This window comes from Antedon mediterranea, chromosome 4 (assembly GCF_964355755.1).
Source record: "Antedon mediterranea chromosome 4, ecAntMedi1.1, whole genome shotgun sequence".
Taxonomy (NCBI): Eukaryota; Metazoa; Echinodermata; class Crinoidea; order Comatulida; family Antedonidae; genus Antedon; species Antedon mediterranea.
In genome coordinates, this window is record NC_092673.1 from 25248540 (window position 1) to 25267058 (window position 18519).

An 18519-nucleotide genomic window follows, 5' to 3' on the forward strand; every position below is an offset into this window, starting at 1 on the left:
CTAGCTAGGCTATAGGCCTAGTAGTACTAGGCCTACCTAGGCCTAAACTACTAGCTAGAGTAGAGAGATGCTAGCCTAGCTACCTAGTCCTATAGGCCCTACCTAGAGTAGAAGGGAAGTAGAATAGGCCTAATCTGCCCTTTTTGGAGGTTAAAATATTGTCTGAAATAAGCTATGACCTACAAATATAGCTTAACTATCTGTTAAGGGTGACACTGATGATGGGTAATCAATAAAATATGCTTCTAAATCTACCTTTTTGGCTTGTAATCATAATATCCAGTCTAGCCTAGGCCTAGGCCTGCACGGATCAGGTAGCGAAACGAACGAAGTGAGAGCAGAGAGAGGAGGAGGAGGCCTAGGGCCTAGGTTTCAGGCAGAAAAGAACATCTTGAGTTTGTGTAATTATATATCTATTTATAGTTATTTTAAAATATATCCCTAACATTTAAAAAATTATATATATTACTGATGATAATTAATTATAAGAATGATACTCTACCTAATGATATAATCAATTAAATGTATTTTCCGTACGAAATTAATTATATACGAGGATGGCATAAGTGATAGTTCTCTGTTATCAAAAAACAACTACATACTATACCTGCTTATTTTCGCCGCCAGTTTGTGACTAAACATCAGCCTATGTTGACAAACAGTGTGTTCTTAGACAATGTCTAAACAAGATGACCCCGGTAAAAACCCCACAGACATTGAAAGAGGTTTGTTTTTACAATTATTTTAAATAATGAATGAATAATGTTCCTTCCCTTTACCAGCTAACCCGTCATATATAAAGCTATAGCGGGTCGGCCAACCTCAATTTTCACTAGGCCTAAGCAAAGAATATATATAACAAGAATGAGTAATCCGCGATTTTCCCTGTAACAGTAATATTGTCCATGTGGTAGGGCGCCGCCATAAGTGTGGATGTATCTGGGATGTATACAACTTTTTGTGACGGTTTCAATAATCAAAGGCTAGACCACCGGTAGTATTTTCATGATAAAACTACATGCCAACATCATGTTAAATGCTATTTGGATATTTAATTGTTCGTTTTATGCAATTTATTTAGTAAAAACTGCCGTATAAACAGTTCGCTTTATCAACCGGGCGCTACGATAGCGTGACCGGGCGTGTTGGTGTTTACGCGATTTCACGAAGGATAGTTTAATAATATTCCTATATTTAACTTGTTTCTGGTAAAACAATAAATGTTAATGACATTTAACATTTTATCCTATAAATAACATGTATTTTATACTAATTTATATCATAAAAACAATACTTAATTTACCGGGCGTAGAGTAGTACGCGGCAATGGTAAAGAATAGGCCGTGCTGAGTAACGATTTGTTGATTTTGGTGTTGCTGTGTTAGGCCTTTTTTGTGAACTAATTTAGCATGTTAGTAAATAACTGTCTGTAAAAGTGAATGTACACTAGTTTGTTAATAAATATGTATTATAAAATAGTTTACAATTGCGAAATATATTATCATAATTCTATTTAATGTGACATGTATAATATCTATTAAATCAAGTCTTATTTAGTATGTATACATCCGCCCTTATGAGGGCGGGCATCACTCTCTGGAGCTCTCTGTTACAAATTTCTCATGCAAAAATCGCGGAATACTCATTCTTGTTATATATATTCTTTGGCCTAAGTGACAACTAACCTTGGTATCAAAGTAAAGAGCTGCGATTTACGAGAGCCAGTTGCAATAAATCACAGCTTGTGGTCTGACAGTGCAAGATAAACAGATACAGTGTATATAGCAAACCAAACAAAATAAATGTTTCCGTAAAGAAAAAAATAAAAGTATTCATACAGTTGTATTCATTATATAAAAATATTGTTTTTACATGTTCGAATCGTGAAAATCGGTTAAGTTTACGTGGAGCTAGAAGAAAGTTAAAATACATTTTCAATCATGTCAATGAGCGTAGTGATAGTAATTCCTCGATGATGCACTAGGCCTACATAAGACGTAATGCTGTTTTAGTATATCTATTTCTAACACTTCATCACGTTATTTTGCAGTAAATATGTTATATTATAATGTCAATATTATGATTATATTAATTATTGAGGAAAAACGATTTAATTTATTTTGATGTAATAAAAGTTCTGAACTATTTTTCTTGTGCGTAATTAAGTGACCGAGTCGCGCGGCTGCTAAGAAAAAAATACAATATTTTTGTGGCCGCTGCACACGTGGTCGAGAGCATGTAGATGGTTTACTTGATTGAATGGCGTATTAATTTTATATATAATAACAGGGCTCGAAATTCACGCTAGCAAACTAGCATTTTGCTAGTAGATTCTTGATAATTGGTAGTTAAAAATATCAAAACTAGCAAATGTTTGCTAGTGTAAGTTTAGCTTAGCCGCCGATCGCTATGACAACGGCTAAATAGTAATAGGAACCAATTTGGTGAAATCAATTGTTTCATTTACGCGTCAGCCAATTTACGCCAAGAAACGCGAATAGCACCGTGAATCATGTGGTAGCATAGATGTTAACGATGTGCATTATAAACAGCAAGCTTTTCCCAACACATTAAATCATGTGCATTTAGTAGGTCGCTGAGAATTACATCATCAGTCACGTGATTACAGAATACGCAATTATCAATTTAGGGATTTAACGAACGAAATCAATATTTTGCCTACACAGCCAGTGGTCGAAGCGCATGTTTAATATGTTCGTAAATATTAAACAACCCCATACTTAATGGACTCTACCAATTTTGTTTACGATGATCTTCCGCTCGAGAAGAAAGTCTCCTCGGCACACCACGAGGTCCTGTGCGATTGGTTTCTTATGCCTATTTGTTTACCTGTGGAATAATTACACACACTTTTCGCATCACAACTTTAATTTACACAGCCTAGCAATGGGCAAAGGATTAATTTAATCAGCCCACAATAAATTGAGACCAACATCCTGCTTCTCGCGATAGGATAATAGATTAGTCGAGCGAGAGACGGCGGACCATAGATGGCCGATGAGTGAGGAGGCGGGCGTAGCTTGGACGGATTAGTTAGGGTCTACACTACAATTTCGCTCGGTGGCAATTAAATTTATAATTTTAATTACGTCTGGATATAAACAATATAAAACTCAGTTTTGTCATCGGCAATACAATTTTATACATACAATTTTGTTCTGCTTAAAATTATAAAAGTTTGACGTTTCGACAAAAAAAAAGTGGGCCGAAACGTCTCGAGACGAATCGTCCATAGGCCGAAACGCCTCTGATTTGGCTAGCATGAAAGCTAAAATGGATAGTACAATGTTTGGTAGAAAAATGTTTTAATTGGGAGTTGAAATACCTATAAATGACAATAACATATTCAATATTTTATTCCCATTTTCAAGACAATATTTTACCTCTGCCAAGGAGGTATATGTAGTCACATGAAGATATTTACTTTGACCAAAAATTGGATTAAAAAAAAACAATTTATAGAAAAAAAAAATCAAATTGGCTGAAAGTCAATGGTTTTTGATTTAATTTACCTTTTTATTAAAGAGAACACATTTTTTGGATCTGCAAAATTGCGTATTTAAAAAATAAATAAAATATTCATTATTCATGTTTTTGGGTGACAATACTGTACGGTACATCTTTATAATAAAGCACATAATAATATTATTACAGTAGAAAAGAAATCCTATAATACAAATATAACACCAGTGCTAATGAATTTAGAAAGTAGTTCCAGCTTACTAGGCAGAGAGCACTAGCTGACCTTGCTTGAGCAATAAACTTCCTAATCTAAACAAGCTATTATGGTAATCCAATTAAGGCCCTGTTCAGACCCATGGCGTTAGACCGTTTTAGCGTACAACGTTACTATCAAGGTCACGTTACAAACCGCAGAGAAAAAAACGAGGTGTTCAGACCCATAGCGTACGATTATCGTTACAACGGAAGTACGTCATCCAAGTTGTTTCTAGTTGCATATTCATGTGCTCTTACCCACGTGTTTTCATCATTATTTCCACTGTATACAGGCCTAGATCTCAGCCCTACAATTATGACAAAATTTGCCGTAAATAAAACATACCTCAGCATTTATTTAAGAAAAATATAGTAAAGCCAAATTTCTGTTTCTATTGTTTTTATTTTGTAGTAAAAAACATTTTCCCCAGGCTCTTGTGTTACGAAAATAAAGCAGGCCTCGTAATGATGAAGAAAAAAATGATTGTGATTAGTCTATCCAGTCCAGTCAAAGATTATATATTCTTTGGTCCAGTCGGTTGAAAATAACCCTTAACTTGCTAATAAAAGGGAAACAGCTCCCCTTGTTTGTTTACTGATTTTTTTAGGAGTTAGGGTGTTTTCAGCATTAAACTTGTCCAGTCTAGTCTGCCTTGTATGAATGAGTGACTTGATGTCCCAGGCTAGTTTTTAGCTTGAATGAAATGCGTGTCTAGGCCTAGCTAGGCCTAAAAGCGGATGGGATCGTAGTCCCTATGTTTAAATACAAGGTGCATGTATTTATGTCATTTGTTAGAAAATATAATGGTAATCAGTTGATAATAGTTTGTAGCCTTTGTAACAGTTGTATTTGTAGTGTAGTTAGGCCTTATTTATTCTGGCCTTTTTGTTATTGAAATCCATCTCACACATTGACGATACAAGATGTCAGCCTAGGTCAAACCTTGTTTCGCGTCATAACAGGAAACGTTCTGATTGGATACAACGTTGACTTACAGTAGCGTCGTACGCTAAAACGGTACTATCAACCGTTTTCCACTACAACGCTACAACCGTTGTACAACGCGTTGTACGCTAATCCCCAACTGTTCAGACACACATTCTTTTAGCGTCGTACGCTAAAACGGTCTAACGCCATGGGTCTGAACAGGGCCTAAAATGCAACAGTCCTAGACCTTAATCCCTAAAATGATGGTCAGTAATCAGCAAAATTGGTAAAGGGAAGGAACACCTCAGGCTTCGAATTTTGACCAGTTTTTGAGAACGTCGAAACTGACTCCATTTTCATTTTCCTTTCTCAGAGTTGCACTTCCTAATCGTTAAATTTCTTGAAAATGGGCCTTGCAAAAAATCAGCAGAGGTAAGTAAAATTATCAATTACGATTATATTTAGGTTTTTGTTTGATTCTGTTTTAAAATATTTACTCTTTCTTTACAGAATGTTCGACGCGAATTGGAAGAGTATGGGGTGAGTGAACTAAAAATTGTATGGTTCTCACATGTGAATGTCTATTTCTCTGTAGTGCATGTTAGTTTTTAATTAATTTTCTGCGAATTGAAAATATTAAATAATATTGAAATATACCAATCGCTAGATTTATGATTGTTTTACAACTTTCAATAAAAATAAAATTGATTTATGTTATTTTCAGTTACTTCCACAACGATTTGATTGGGAAGGCAACGTGCGTTCGAATACCTTTGCAAACTTAGTAAGTAAAATCTGAAAACTTTTTTATTTGGATCATACAATCGTAAATTTTGAAATATTTGACTTAGACACCAGATTACATTAAATTTTGCAATTTGATAGAAAAGGGCAATATAATTTTATTCCAATAAATTTTTCAGGTAAAAAATGTTTTTTTATGAGCGAAAAATGCATTAAATTACCAAAATATTTCTCGGAAAACTATTTCTAAATACACATCCAGAGAAATCAGGTATATAAACTATACCAAACTGGCGAGTAAATCATGTTTTACTTTTTAAACCTCGCAACGTCTGGTTGAAAAGGCTACTTGGACCAATATTTTCTATTAGCCTAGGGGTTATTGCGATTTGGACGTTTCTGATTGGTTGTAGCCATGGACTATATTGATTAACACTGTTCTGATTGGTTGTAGCTTTGAATACATCTTCTCGGAACTCGTCCTTAATACAATAGCAATTTAGCACAGTGTTTTACTATATAACCAGATAAATAATAGGAAACATTTAATAATTTGATAAATGACATTTAAATAGCAATTTAGGTAAATGTCTTTTGAAATGAAATTAAATAAATTATAACCAATTTGGTTAGAGTAAAACACAATGATAAAGAATAGGAAACATTTAATAATATGATAAATTACATTTACATAGCAATTTAGCACTGTGTTTTACTATAACCAATTTGGTTAGAGTAAAACACAATGATAAAGAATAAGAAACATTTAATAATATGATAAATGACATTTACATAGCAATTTATCACTGTGTTTTACTATAACCAATTTGGTTAGAGTAAAGCACAATGATAAAGAATAGGAAACATTTAATAACATGATAAATGACATTCACATAGCAATTTAGCACTGTGTTTTACTATAATCAATCAGATTAGAGTAAAACACAATGATAAAGAATAGGAAACATTTAATAATATGATAAATGACATTTACATAGTAATTTAGCACTGTGTTTTACTATAACCAATTTGATTATGGTAAAACACAATGATATAGAATAGGAAACATTTAATAACATGATAAATGACATTTACATAGCAATTTAGCACTGTGTTTTACTATAACCAATTTGGTTAGAGTAAAACACAATTATATAGAATAGGAAACATTTAATAACATGATAAATTACATTTACATAGCAATTTATCACTGTGTTTTACTATAACCAATTTGGTTAGAGTAAAACACAACGATAAAGAATAGGAAACATTTAATAACATGATAAATTACATTTACATAGCAATTTATCACTGTGTTTTACTATAACCAATTTGGTTAGAGTAAAACACAATGATAAAGAATAGGAAACATTTAATAATATGATAAATTACATTTACATAGCAATTTATCACTGTGTTTTACTATAACCAATTTGGTTAGAGTAAAACACAACGATAAAGAATAGGAAACATTTAATAACATGATAAATGACATTTACATAGTAATTTAGCACTGTGTTTTACTATAACCAATTTGGCTAGAGTAAAACACAACGATAAAGAATAGGAAACATTTAATAACATGATAAATGTCATTACATAGCAATTTATCACTGTGTTTTACTACAACCAATTTGGTTAGAGTAAAACACAATGATAAAGCATAGGAATTTAATAATACGATATATAAAATTTACATAGCAATTTATCACTGTGTTTTACTATAACCAATTTGGTTAGAGTTAAACACAACGATAAAGAATAGGAAACATTTAAAAATATGATAAATGACATTCACATAGCAATTTAGCACTGTGTTTTACTATACCAATTTGATTAGAGTAAAACACAATGATAAAGAATAGGAAACATTTAATAATATGATAAATTGCTAGCACTGTGTTTTACTATACCAATTTAGTTTTGGATAAAGAATATGAATTTAAAGAATGGATATAATATGATATGATACAATATGATTTTCTCCCAATTAGTAAGACATTTTGGAATACTGCGTGCGTAGTGCATTTTAAAACCGTAAACGCATAAATTTGCGGACATACTCGTAAAACACACTTCCAGAGATTTAATAATTTTAACAGTACTACAACATCCATAATATAAAGTAGTATAGATTTGTATAAAAAGAGCAGAACAATTAAATTAACTGTCATTGCATCTACTGAACTGTCTCATTACATCTACTGAAAAATTCATCGCGATGAATTTATTAATACACCAATCAGATCACACGCAATTAGTATGGAATGCCAATTTAGGCGATGATAAAATCGCGTCGATGATGCAATGAAAATTGCGTCGATGTGATGAAAATTGCGTCGATGAATATAGTATTGATGTAATGAAAATTTAAGTCGATGTGATGAACATTGCGTCGATGAAAATTGCGTCGATGAAAACTACATCGATGAAAAAAAAAAAAAAATTTTCATCGATGCAGTTTTCATCGATGAAAATTGCGATCTCCCTGCCGGTATGATTTGAATATGATGTCATGGATGCTGGACATCTGAATTTTATGTACTGTACTGGTGGATTAACGGAAGCAATTAGCTAGAAGATATAATGTGTCCGAAAGGACAATAATGGATCCATTGCTAAAATGTGTTGACAATAAATCACTAAAATGTTAATCAGTGCATATATTTCAACATTGTTTTAGTGCGCGCTCACTGTGCGCTTGTCTATAACGCGCGCTAGCGCAAGCGGTAAACATGTTTATCATATCAAAATATTCAGAAACCGTCAATTTTTAGCAACATAATAACATTATTAACATCATTATTAACATCATCATTTACTTTACTAGTAGTAATTTTCATCATTAATTGAATTAAAACCATTTGGAATTTTCATAATCAATTAAATTCGTCACATCAATTTTCATCGATGGGTCATTCCATCTCAGTTCACCCAAAAAAAATGGAATTTTAAACCCTACCTCTTCCAATTTTGATGAAATTTGGTATATGGGTGATTCATAGCAATTAAAACCAAATTTTCAAATTTTAACCTTATCGGACCAACGGTTTTCGAGTTATCGCAATTTCAATTTTCGGTTTTTACGCAAAAAAGCGCGCGGCCGCCACGTTTCAAAGAGCTGTATCTCGGGAACTATAGGTTCGATTTTAAAAACAAAGGTATTTTTGTAAAGGGGAGACCATAAGGAACCTAAATATACTAATTGTGTGTGTTTTATGTTAATTTTAAGTTGAATAAAACTTTGACATATATTTTGACCTTGAAATTGACCCCGTGGAACACGCCCAATTTGTTGGTGACTATCACGAAAAATGTAGCCCTACGTGTCAACTACAACATATAAAAAAATTGGAGGGGTTTTTTTCTTTGTTTCCATGAAATTACAATTTGAAGTTGACATACCTCTTCCTTTTAGTGTATTTTTGGTGTTGTTATACTTATACACAGTGTGAACACTAACTGTTAAGGTGTCTTATTGTTACGCTTTCTCATCAGGCCCACTTAAACAGTAGATATATTTTGATATGAGAAATACTGGGTAACTCACATACTTTTAAAATCAATTTTGACACATAGTTTAGTGTCCTTACTATGTTATTATGCACATTAACATATGCATAATAAGTGATTGCAGAGAACATACAACAGTTACTGTATATGCCTTTTTAAAGGTTGTCATCCCCTATAGAAAAACAAAACTACCAACCATGAAAAAAGTTCATTATTTCACAGATGGATGTGGCGGCCAATACAAAAACAAATATAACTTTATTAACCTTTGCCACCACCAGGAAGATTTTGGTTTAGACGCCGAGTGGAATTTTTTTGCTACATCACATGGCAAGAGTGCGTGTGATGGCATAGGTGGAACCGTTAAGAGGCTTGTCACTATGAGAAGCTTACAGCGTTTGACTGAATGTCATATTATCACATCTCTCAGTATGTTCGACTACTGTGTAATTTTTTATTTTTATTTTATGTCTTTAGGCAATGTGGCCAAGGATTACCAATAGTGAATTAATCACTGTCCTATCAGATAGGTGGTAATCCCCCTGATACAGGGGCTATTGTGTGAACCAGTTCACCGGGGTAACCCCCTACTCTTTTTCAAATAATGAACTGGGTTCTTTAAAGTACACACATGTTATAACTGTGTGTAAATTAATCACTGTCCTATAAGATAGGTGGTAATCCCCATGAACCAGTTTATCGGGTAAACCCTATGTTTTATAGTCCTTATCCGAGAAGACTTGTTCCACCACCAGAACTAGGAGCGAGTCGGCCTCGAACCCTTGCCGATGTTGTTGTTGGCTCTTTTAGGTACGGTAAACGGCGCCCCTGCCTTAACCGCTCGGCCATATGACTCGCTCATATGGACATTCCAGGCATCAACTTTTTTCATGAGGGAATAGATGAGGTATCTACTGTGGAAAAAGAAATAAAGCTGAGATTCAACCTCGCCCAGACCATCAAGGGTACATTACAATATCATCGCTTTGTTCCCGTTTCTCTGGCACAGATGCGGGTCTACAAACTTAGTACCCAGATAAACCCTCCGGATGTGGTAGTGATTCAAGAATCTTTCAGTGATGAAAATGAAATTGTTGCTGATACACAACCCACCATTATTAGACTTCAGAATTTTGTGTGCTGTAGTTATGATGGTGTCCCATGGATTGGTTTGGTGGTGGATGTCTCACTCTCAGAAGAGTTTGGGGATTTTCAAATTAAATTTATGCATCCTCATGGGTCAGCGAAAACCTTTTATTGGCCCTCCAAAGAAGACTGTTGTTGGATTCCTGAATCAAATGTACATTGTATTATAGCCTCTCCGTTTATAAAATCCTCTTCGACTAGGAATTACAGTATTTCCCAAAATGAGTAAAGGCCAGACATAGACAATTGTAACATTATAATAATATTTAGTTTGTAATAAAATTAATTTTGGAATACATCAAATTGACATTGAAGTAATGCATGGACAGACACCAAAAATACACTAAAAGGAAGAGGTATGTCAACTTCAAATTGTAATTTCATGGAAACAAAGAAAAAAACCCCTCCAATTTTTTTATATGTTGTAGTTGACACGTAGGGCTACATTTTTCATGATAGTCACCAACAAAACGGGCGTGTTCCACGGGGTCAATTTCAAGGTCAAAATATATGTCAAAGTTTTATTCAACTTAAAATTAACATAAAACACACACAATTAGTATATTTAGATTCCTTATGGTCTCCCCTTTACAAAAATACCTTTGCTTTTAAAATCGAACCTATAGTTCCCGAGATACAGCTCTTTGAAACGTGGCGGACGCGCCCTTTTTTGCGTAAAAACCGAAAATTGAAATTGCGATATCTTGAAAACCGTTGGTCCGATAAAGTTAAAATTTGAAATTTTGGCTTTAATTGCTATGAATCACCTATATACCAAATTTCATCAAAATTGGAAGAGGTAGGGTTTAACTCATTGGGTGATCTGAGATGGAATGACCCCGATGCAGTTTTCATCGACGCAATTTTCATCGATGCAGTTTTCATCGACGCAATTTTCATCGACGCAATTTTCGTCGATGCAATTTTCATCGACGCAATTTACATTGCATCGACGCAATCTACATTGCATCGACGCAATCTACATTGCGTCGATGCAATTTTCATCGATGCAATTTCATCATCGAGGCAATTTTTATCATCGCCAAAAACTTGTGTAAAACGGCGTTCCATAATTAGTGACGAATCGCATATTCGCCGTTTATTGTTGAGACGCGTAAACAGTGTGCGCAATGCACGTTTTCTTCCCATGACGAGATGAATTGATATTCGACGCTTCGTGTGACGAATAATCGCCAAATTATAATTAATATAATTAATTAATGAAATAAGATACGCAGTTGATGTTTGCATCAATTGTTCTTTAGAATAAATACTTTCGAAATACAAAACAAAAAATGTGTGGTGAGTGACGATATGTTCAATCATGGACCTATAATTTACTAATTTATAGGTCCATGATTCAATATATGTAGCTTCAATTCAAACATAATGTAACAGAAAATTCGAAGCGTAAAAAACGTTCGTTTACACAACACTTTTTGTTATATTTTATTATTGATTATTATATTATACAGGAATACTATTTATTTCCTCATTTCCACCAAAAATAAACAATATTTTGGATACAAAACTTTGTGCATGTGAATTACATTACCAAAATATTAAAATGAGGATAAAAAAACATCGCGTAAAATACTCGTATTCAAAAGCTTCTGAAATTTGTAGATATATGTCATGAAAAAGAAATTTGACATTCCCAATAATTTTTTTTGGCAAAAATGTAATATATGAAACATACAATTTACATAGTTTATCATTGTTTTTTATTAGAACCAATATGGTTACACAGTTAAACATAGTGATAAAGAATAGATACTTGTTAAGTTACTACCCTCCCTCTAGTTTGAAGCGACATTATAAATTCATCGCGAAAAAAAACGTATCGTATTCAGAAACGTTTGACATTTTGTATAGATATGTTCAATAAGACAAAACAAATTATAAATTTCAAGACAAATCGATGATTTCAATAATTTGCATTTCTAAAAATTCACACTTATGAAAGACCATACATTTTCAACATATTCGTTTTACTTCATTGATGATTCTCACAAAAGTATACAATAAAACCATTAGAATATCATCATTTTTTCTGTGTACCGAGTTTAGAAACTTTTTGAATACCAGAAGTATTTTTTTGTGATGCTTTTTCATTTGAATTGTAGTATAAAATGTCATTGAAACGAGATAAAAATCATACAAGACATGTTATAATAGGTTGCTCTATATACATAACAAAATTAATCCTTTTTTTTTTGGTAAGAATCGCCAATGAAGTAGAAAATTAATAATCATTAATAGTAGGCCTAAAATATAATATTAAATATTATAAAGAATATCAAACATTTTATGTTATGAAAAATAAAATTTACATATAAGTTTATCATTGTGTTTTACTATATAACCAATTTGGTTAAAAGTTAAACACAGTGAGTGATAAAGAATAGAACTGTTTTAGTTTATTTAACCCTAACCCTAGTTTGAAGCGATCACATATTTAATATTTATCGCTAAAAATACGTATCGTCTTGAAAAACGTTTGATATTTGGTAGATATGTTCAATATAGGTTCTTACATCTATAATGCAAAAGAAATATCCTAATAGTTTTATTTTGATTTCTGGGAATCATCAATGAAGTAAAAATGTGTTGGAAATGTATGGTCTTTCATAAGTGTAAATGTTTAGAAATGCAAATTATTAAAATCACGAATTTGTCTTGAAACTTTTATTTTTTGTTTGTTTTATAGACGTAAGAACCTATTGAACATATTTACCAAATTTCAAATGTTTCTGAATACGATACGTATTTAATTTTTCGCGATGAATTAAGTATGTGATCGCTTCAAACTAGGGTTAGAGTTATAAACCTAAAACAGTGTCTATTCTTTATCACTGTGTTTAACTGTGTAACCAAATTGGTTCTGTAAAACAAAATGATAAACTATGTAACTTGTATTTATTATATTACATTATATGTATCCTATAATGTAATATGAAAAATAAAATGTACATAGTTTATCATTGTGTTGTACTAAAACCAATTTGGTTAAAAGTTAAACACAGTGTTAAAGAATGGAACTGTTAGGTTAACCCTAACCCTAGTTTGAAGCGATCACATACTTAATTCATCGATAAAAATACGTATCGTCTTGAAAAACGTTTGATATTTGGTAGATATGTTCAATATAGGTTCTTACATCTATAATGCAAAAGAAATATCCTAATAGTTTTATTTTGATTTCTGGGAATCATCAATGAAGTAAAAATGTGTTGGAAATGTATGGTCTTTCATAAGTGTAAATGTTTAGAAATGCAAATTATTAAAATCACGAATTTGTCTTGAAACTTTTATTTTTTGTTTGTTTTATAGACGTAAGAACCTATTGAACATATTTACCAAATTTCAAATATTTCATAAGTGTACATTTTTAGAAATGCAAATTATTAAAATCACGAATTTTTCGTGAAATTTATATTTTTTGTTTGTTTTATAGACGTAAGAAACATATCTAACAAATTTCAAAAGTTTCTGAATACGATATACGTACTTTTTCGCGATGAATTTATTATGTCGCTTCAAACTAGGGTTAGGGTTATATAACCAAAAACAGTATCTATTCTTTATCACTGTGTTTAACTGTGTCACCAAATTGGTTCTGTAAAACAAGATGATTAACTATGTAACTTGTATTTATTATATTATTACATTATATGTATCCTATTCTTTATCATAACGTTTAGATAATAAGATATATTTAATATAATATTTTGCTATGTAAATAACATCATATAATAAATGTTTCATTATCATTGTGTTTTACTGTAACCAAATTGGCTATGGTAAAACACAATACTAAATTTGTATGTAAATGTATCATATTATTATGTTTCCTATTCTTTTATTTGTGTTTTACTGTATCCAACACAGTGCTAAATATCATTTATCATAGTTTAAATGTTTTACTCTAACCAAATTGGTTATAGTAAAACACAGTGATAAATTACTATGTAAATGTCATTTTGTCATATTATTAAATGTTTCCTATTCTTTATCATTGTGTTTTACTCTAACCAAATTGGTTATAGTAAAACATTGTGCTAAATTGCTATGTAAATGTAATTTATCATGTTATTAAATGTTTCCTATTCTTTATCATTGTGTTTTACTCTAACCAAATTGGTTATAGTAAAACATTGTGCTAAATTGCTATGTAAATGTAATTTATCATATTATTAAATGTTTAAATTCCTATTCTTTATCATTGTGCTTTACTCTAATCAAATTGGTTATAGTAAAACACAGTGCTAAATTGCTATGTGAATGTCATTTATCATATTATTAAATGTTCTTATTCTATATCATTGTGTTTTACTCTAATCAAATTGGTTATAGTAAAACATTGTGCTAAATTGCTATGTAAATAATCATTATTATTAAATGTTTCCTATTCTTTATCATTGTGCTTTACTCTAATCAAATTGGTTATAGTAAAACACAGTGCTAAATTGCTATGTGAATGTCATTTATCATATTATTAAATGTTCCTATTCTATATCATTGTGTTTTACTCTAACCAAATTGGTTATAGTAAAACACAGTGCTAAATTGCTATGTAAATGTCATTTATCATGTTATTAAATGTTTCCTATTCTTTATCGTTTTGTTTTACTCTAACCAAATTGGTTATAGTAAAACATTGTGCTAAATTGCTATGTAAATAATCATTATTATTAAATGTTTCCTATTCTTTATCATTGTGTTTTACCATAATCAAATTGGTTATAGTAAAACACAGTGATAAATTGCTATGTAAATAATCGTTATTATTAAATGTTTTTACTCTAACCAAATTGGTTATAGTAAAACACAGTGCTAAATTGCTATGTAAATAATCATTATTATTAAATGTTTCCTATTCTTTATCATTGTGTTTTACCATAATCAAATTGGTTATAGTAAAACACAGTGATAAATTGCTATGTAAATGTCATTTATCATATTATTAAATGTTTCCTATTCTTTATCATTGTGTTTAACTTTAACCAAATTGGTTATAGTAAAACACAGTGCTAAATTGCTATGTAAATGTCATTTATCATATTATTAAATGTTTCCTATTCTTTATCGTTGTGTTTTACTCTAATCAAATTGGTTATAGTAAAACAGTGCTAAATTGCTATGTAAATGTCATTTATCAAATTATTAAATGTTTCCTATTCTTTATCATTGTGTTTTACTCTAACCAAATTGGTTATAGTAAAACACAGTGCTAAATTGCTATGTAAATGTCATTTATCAAATTATTAAATGTTTCCTATTCTTTTTCATTGTGTTTTACTTTCCAAATTGGTTATAGTAAAACACAGTGCTAAATTGCTATGTAATTTATCAAATTATTAAACGTTTCGTATTCTATATAATTGTGTTTTACTCTAACCAAATTGGTTATAGTAAAACACAGTGATACATTGATATGTAATGTCATTTATCATATTATTAAATGTTTCCTATTCTATATCATTGTGTTTTACTATAACCAAATTGGTTATATAAAACACAGTGCTAAATTGCTATGTAAATGTCATTTATCATATTATTAAATGTTTCCTATTCTTTATCATTGTGTTTTACTCTAACCAAATTGGTTATAGTAAAACACAGTATATTTTAACTCAGCAACATGTATAACATCGCCGCAAAATTGTTTATACGTTTATTTTGATTGGCTAACTAAAAGTACGGTCTAATGAATATTGATATCAGAAGATTCCCTAGCTTAGTAAAAAAGTTTTATTACCAAAAATATGCTGATTACGTCACTACCGGAAGTTGTAGTCTAGCATGATTCAGACGCAATTGATTATGTACGTTTGTTAAACATATAAAAAGCTGTAAATTTCCACAAAACGACGATAGGAAAGAATTCAAAGAAATGCCCTACGTGTTCAAAATCATTGTTTTAATATAGTATGTATGTATAACTAACAATTGACCTTGTGGAAGAGCGTATAAATTTAATTTAAAGTAAAACATGATTTACTCGCCAATTTGGTATTGGATATATAGCTCGAGAAATCCAGTGAGGCTAATTTACATAATCACAAATGGTTGACATTATTTCCTATGACGTCGTATTACAACCCATTCTGGCCAATAGGAATGCAGAATTTTATCTACACTTTGACCTATAAGCCCATGTGTAAGATAAGCTCAATTGTGATTGGCTGAATTCCATAATCACATTTTCAGTAATCTTTCCACAGAGAGGGCTCTCTTTCAGATGTTTTTGCAATTAACTAAATAAGATTACATTTCAGATAAATTTTAGTGCAAGAAGAGTTTTTAAATAAATTATTCAGTATAAGCTTGTAAATATTTGATTAAAAGCTTGATTTTAAAAAAAATAAATATTACCAATTTTCTAATTAAATCAACCAGTGATGTGTAATATAAATTGCACTTTTCACTTAATAGTAATTCATTTATTAATATTAAAGTGGAGCTACACTCAGACTTTCTCAGCTTATATTATGTTTAAGTATGTTTAATTGAAAGTGATTACATAAAAAAAAACAGGAAAAATACGGAAACATTTTCCAAAAACTCATTTCTAAAAAATCGGTCAGAAAATAGTGTTTTTTAACACATTACAGTTTTTCAGTAACTTAGGGGTTATTAGTTTACAATACGTCGCAAAACGCGTTACACTTAGCGACTGACGCGTTTTAGTCGCCGTTAAACGCATTGATGAAATGTCTCCCCTTGGGTAAATTATGTGTCGAAAAATGGGGAATAAATTTTATACACACAATTAATACGATTTGTTTAGGCCTAAGTAATATTTCCGATAAGAATGTCAGTATAATTTACATGTAACCTCATGATTTTCACTGTACAACAACAGCATAATAATCTTATCAGATTGCTTTTAACTTTAAGCTAGGGCTAGGCCTAGCTCAGCCGTGTGCTCAGCCTAGCTAGCCTTGAATTTTTGTCTAGAGGCGTATGTATTCATAGGCATGGTCGTTTCGCCCCATTTATTGTTCCTGGGTTTTCTCGCACATTAAGAATTGTGAAACACAAAATCCTATAGTATACAGAACAAGAGTAGTAAAGCGATGTGCAAGCTTAGACCTGACTGAAAAGCAACTATTCAGGCACCCTATCATGGCCCATGGGTAGGCCAAGGTCGGGTGCCAGCAAAACAAACTTCACTGCTGTCAGCCTAGCCTAGCTAGAGGCCACGCAGGATCGGTACATACCTACACTCTAGTAGGCCTAGGCCTAGCTTTATTGAATATACTGTATAGCCACGTCTTTCTCAAATCTCGTTAAATTTGACATTTTAGTAATAGTCTCATAATCACATTATTACACTGTGAAATATAATAGGGTCACATTCAGAATGTTTTAATATACTTTTCGCCCGTCAAAAATAACATCGCGACAAAATAACAGATCGCCAGCTGCAGTAGTGTGATTGTGAAAAATGTCACGTGATCGTACTCCCTAGCAAAATAAAAAACCCAATTGGACCCGATCGGGGGAAAGTGTCTATTTACGCACAATTGCGCAATGTATACGTGATAAAAATACCAGAAATAGAAAGATCTGGAAAAATTACATAAATTTACATTTTACATTTTTTTTTTGGTGAAGAAATGAATTTTTTAGGATTATTCAAATATACCCCCCTTTTGCATGTAAAAGAATAGGAAATTACAAGGTATCCCCCCAAAACGCAAAAAGGCGTGATTTTCAAGAAAATCGTACTCATTGAAAAAAAATTCAAAAAAATATGAAGTATAAGGGATGATATTTTTAAATAATAGTTGAAATGTATGAAAAATAGTAATTTTCTGGGTGGAGCTCCACTTTAATTTGAAAAAATAAAAATTTAAATAAATATTACCAATTTTCTAATTAAATCAACTAGTGATGTATAAAAATAAATCGCACTTTCCACTTAATTAGCAATTAATTTATTAATTTGAGAAAAAAAATTAGAAAAAAAAATGAAACAAATAATTAGGGTTTCTTGCAAGAAAGAAAACATTTGAAAAATTATACTAGATCAGTGACTAAAAGAAAATAATATTAGTGAGTTAAATAAATGAATTATCAATGATCATATTTTTCTTTCTCACAGTAGTCTTCACAGTAGGTTCCTTTTACAGTAAGTTACTTCATGAATATGTGTTTAAGTAGTTTTTATTCATTGTTTTTGGTGAATATCAATGTATCATCTACCTTTTTTAGGCCAATACTTATAATCATATAGGAGCAGACCATCTATTAAAAGTATGTGAACCTCGTGTTAAAGGTGTAAAATCATTGCTTGGTGTAGGAGGACACTCTCTACTGAGAACTGCTGAAGGTAAGTTCCTATGCTAGCTATAGGCCTACAGCAATACCTGTTTCTGCAAACTAGTTTGACAAACAACTTAATATCGTATTTGGAGACGTTTTAGACCATTTTGTGCATT

The 18519-nt window shown here is 31.4% G+C and overlaps 1 protein-coding gene across 1 annotated transcript; it reads left to right on the top strand.

The window, feature by feature from the left end:
• Positions 1-615: 615 nt before the first annotated feature.
• Positions 616-18427, top strand: LOC140047731 (bromodomain and WD repeat-containing protein 3-like). Its single transcript, XM_072092766.1, has 5 exons — positions 616-725; positions 5040-5098; positions 5177-5206; positions 5391-5450; positions 18293-18427. Exons 1-5 carry the CDS (start codon positions 677-679, stop codon positions 18425-18427), a joined length of 333 nt encoding a protein of 110 aa, XP_071948867.1. The 5' UTR covers positions 616-676.
• The last annotated feature ends 92 nt before the right edge of the window (positions 18428-18519 follow it).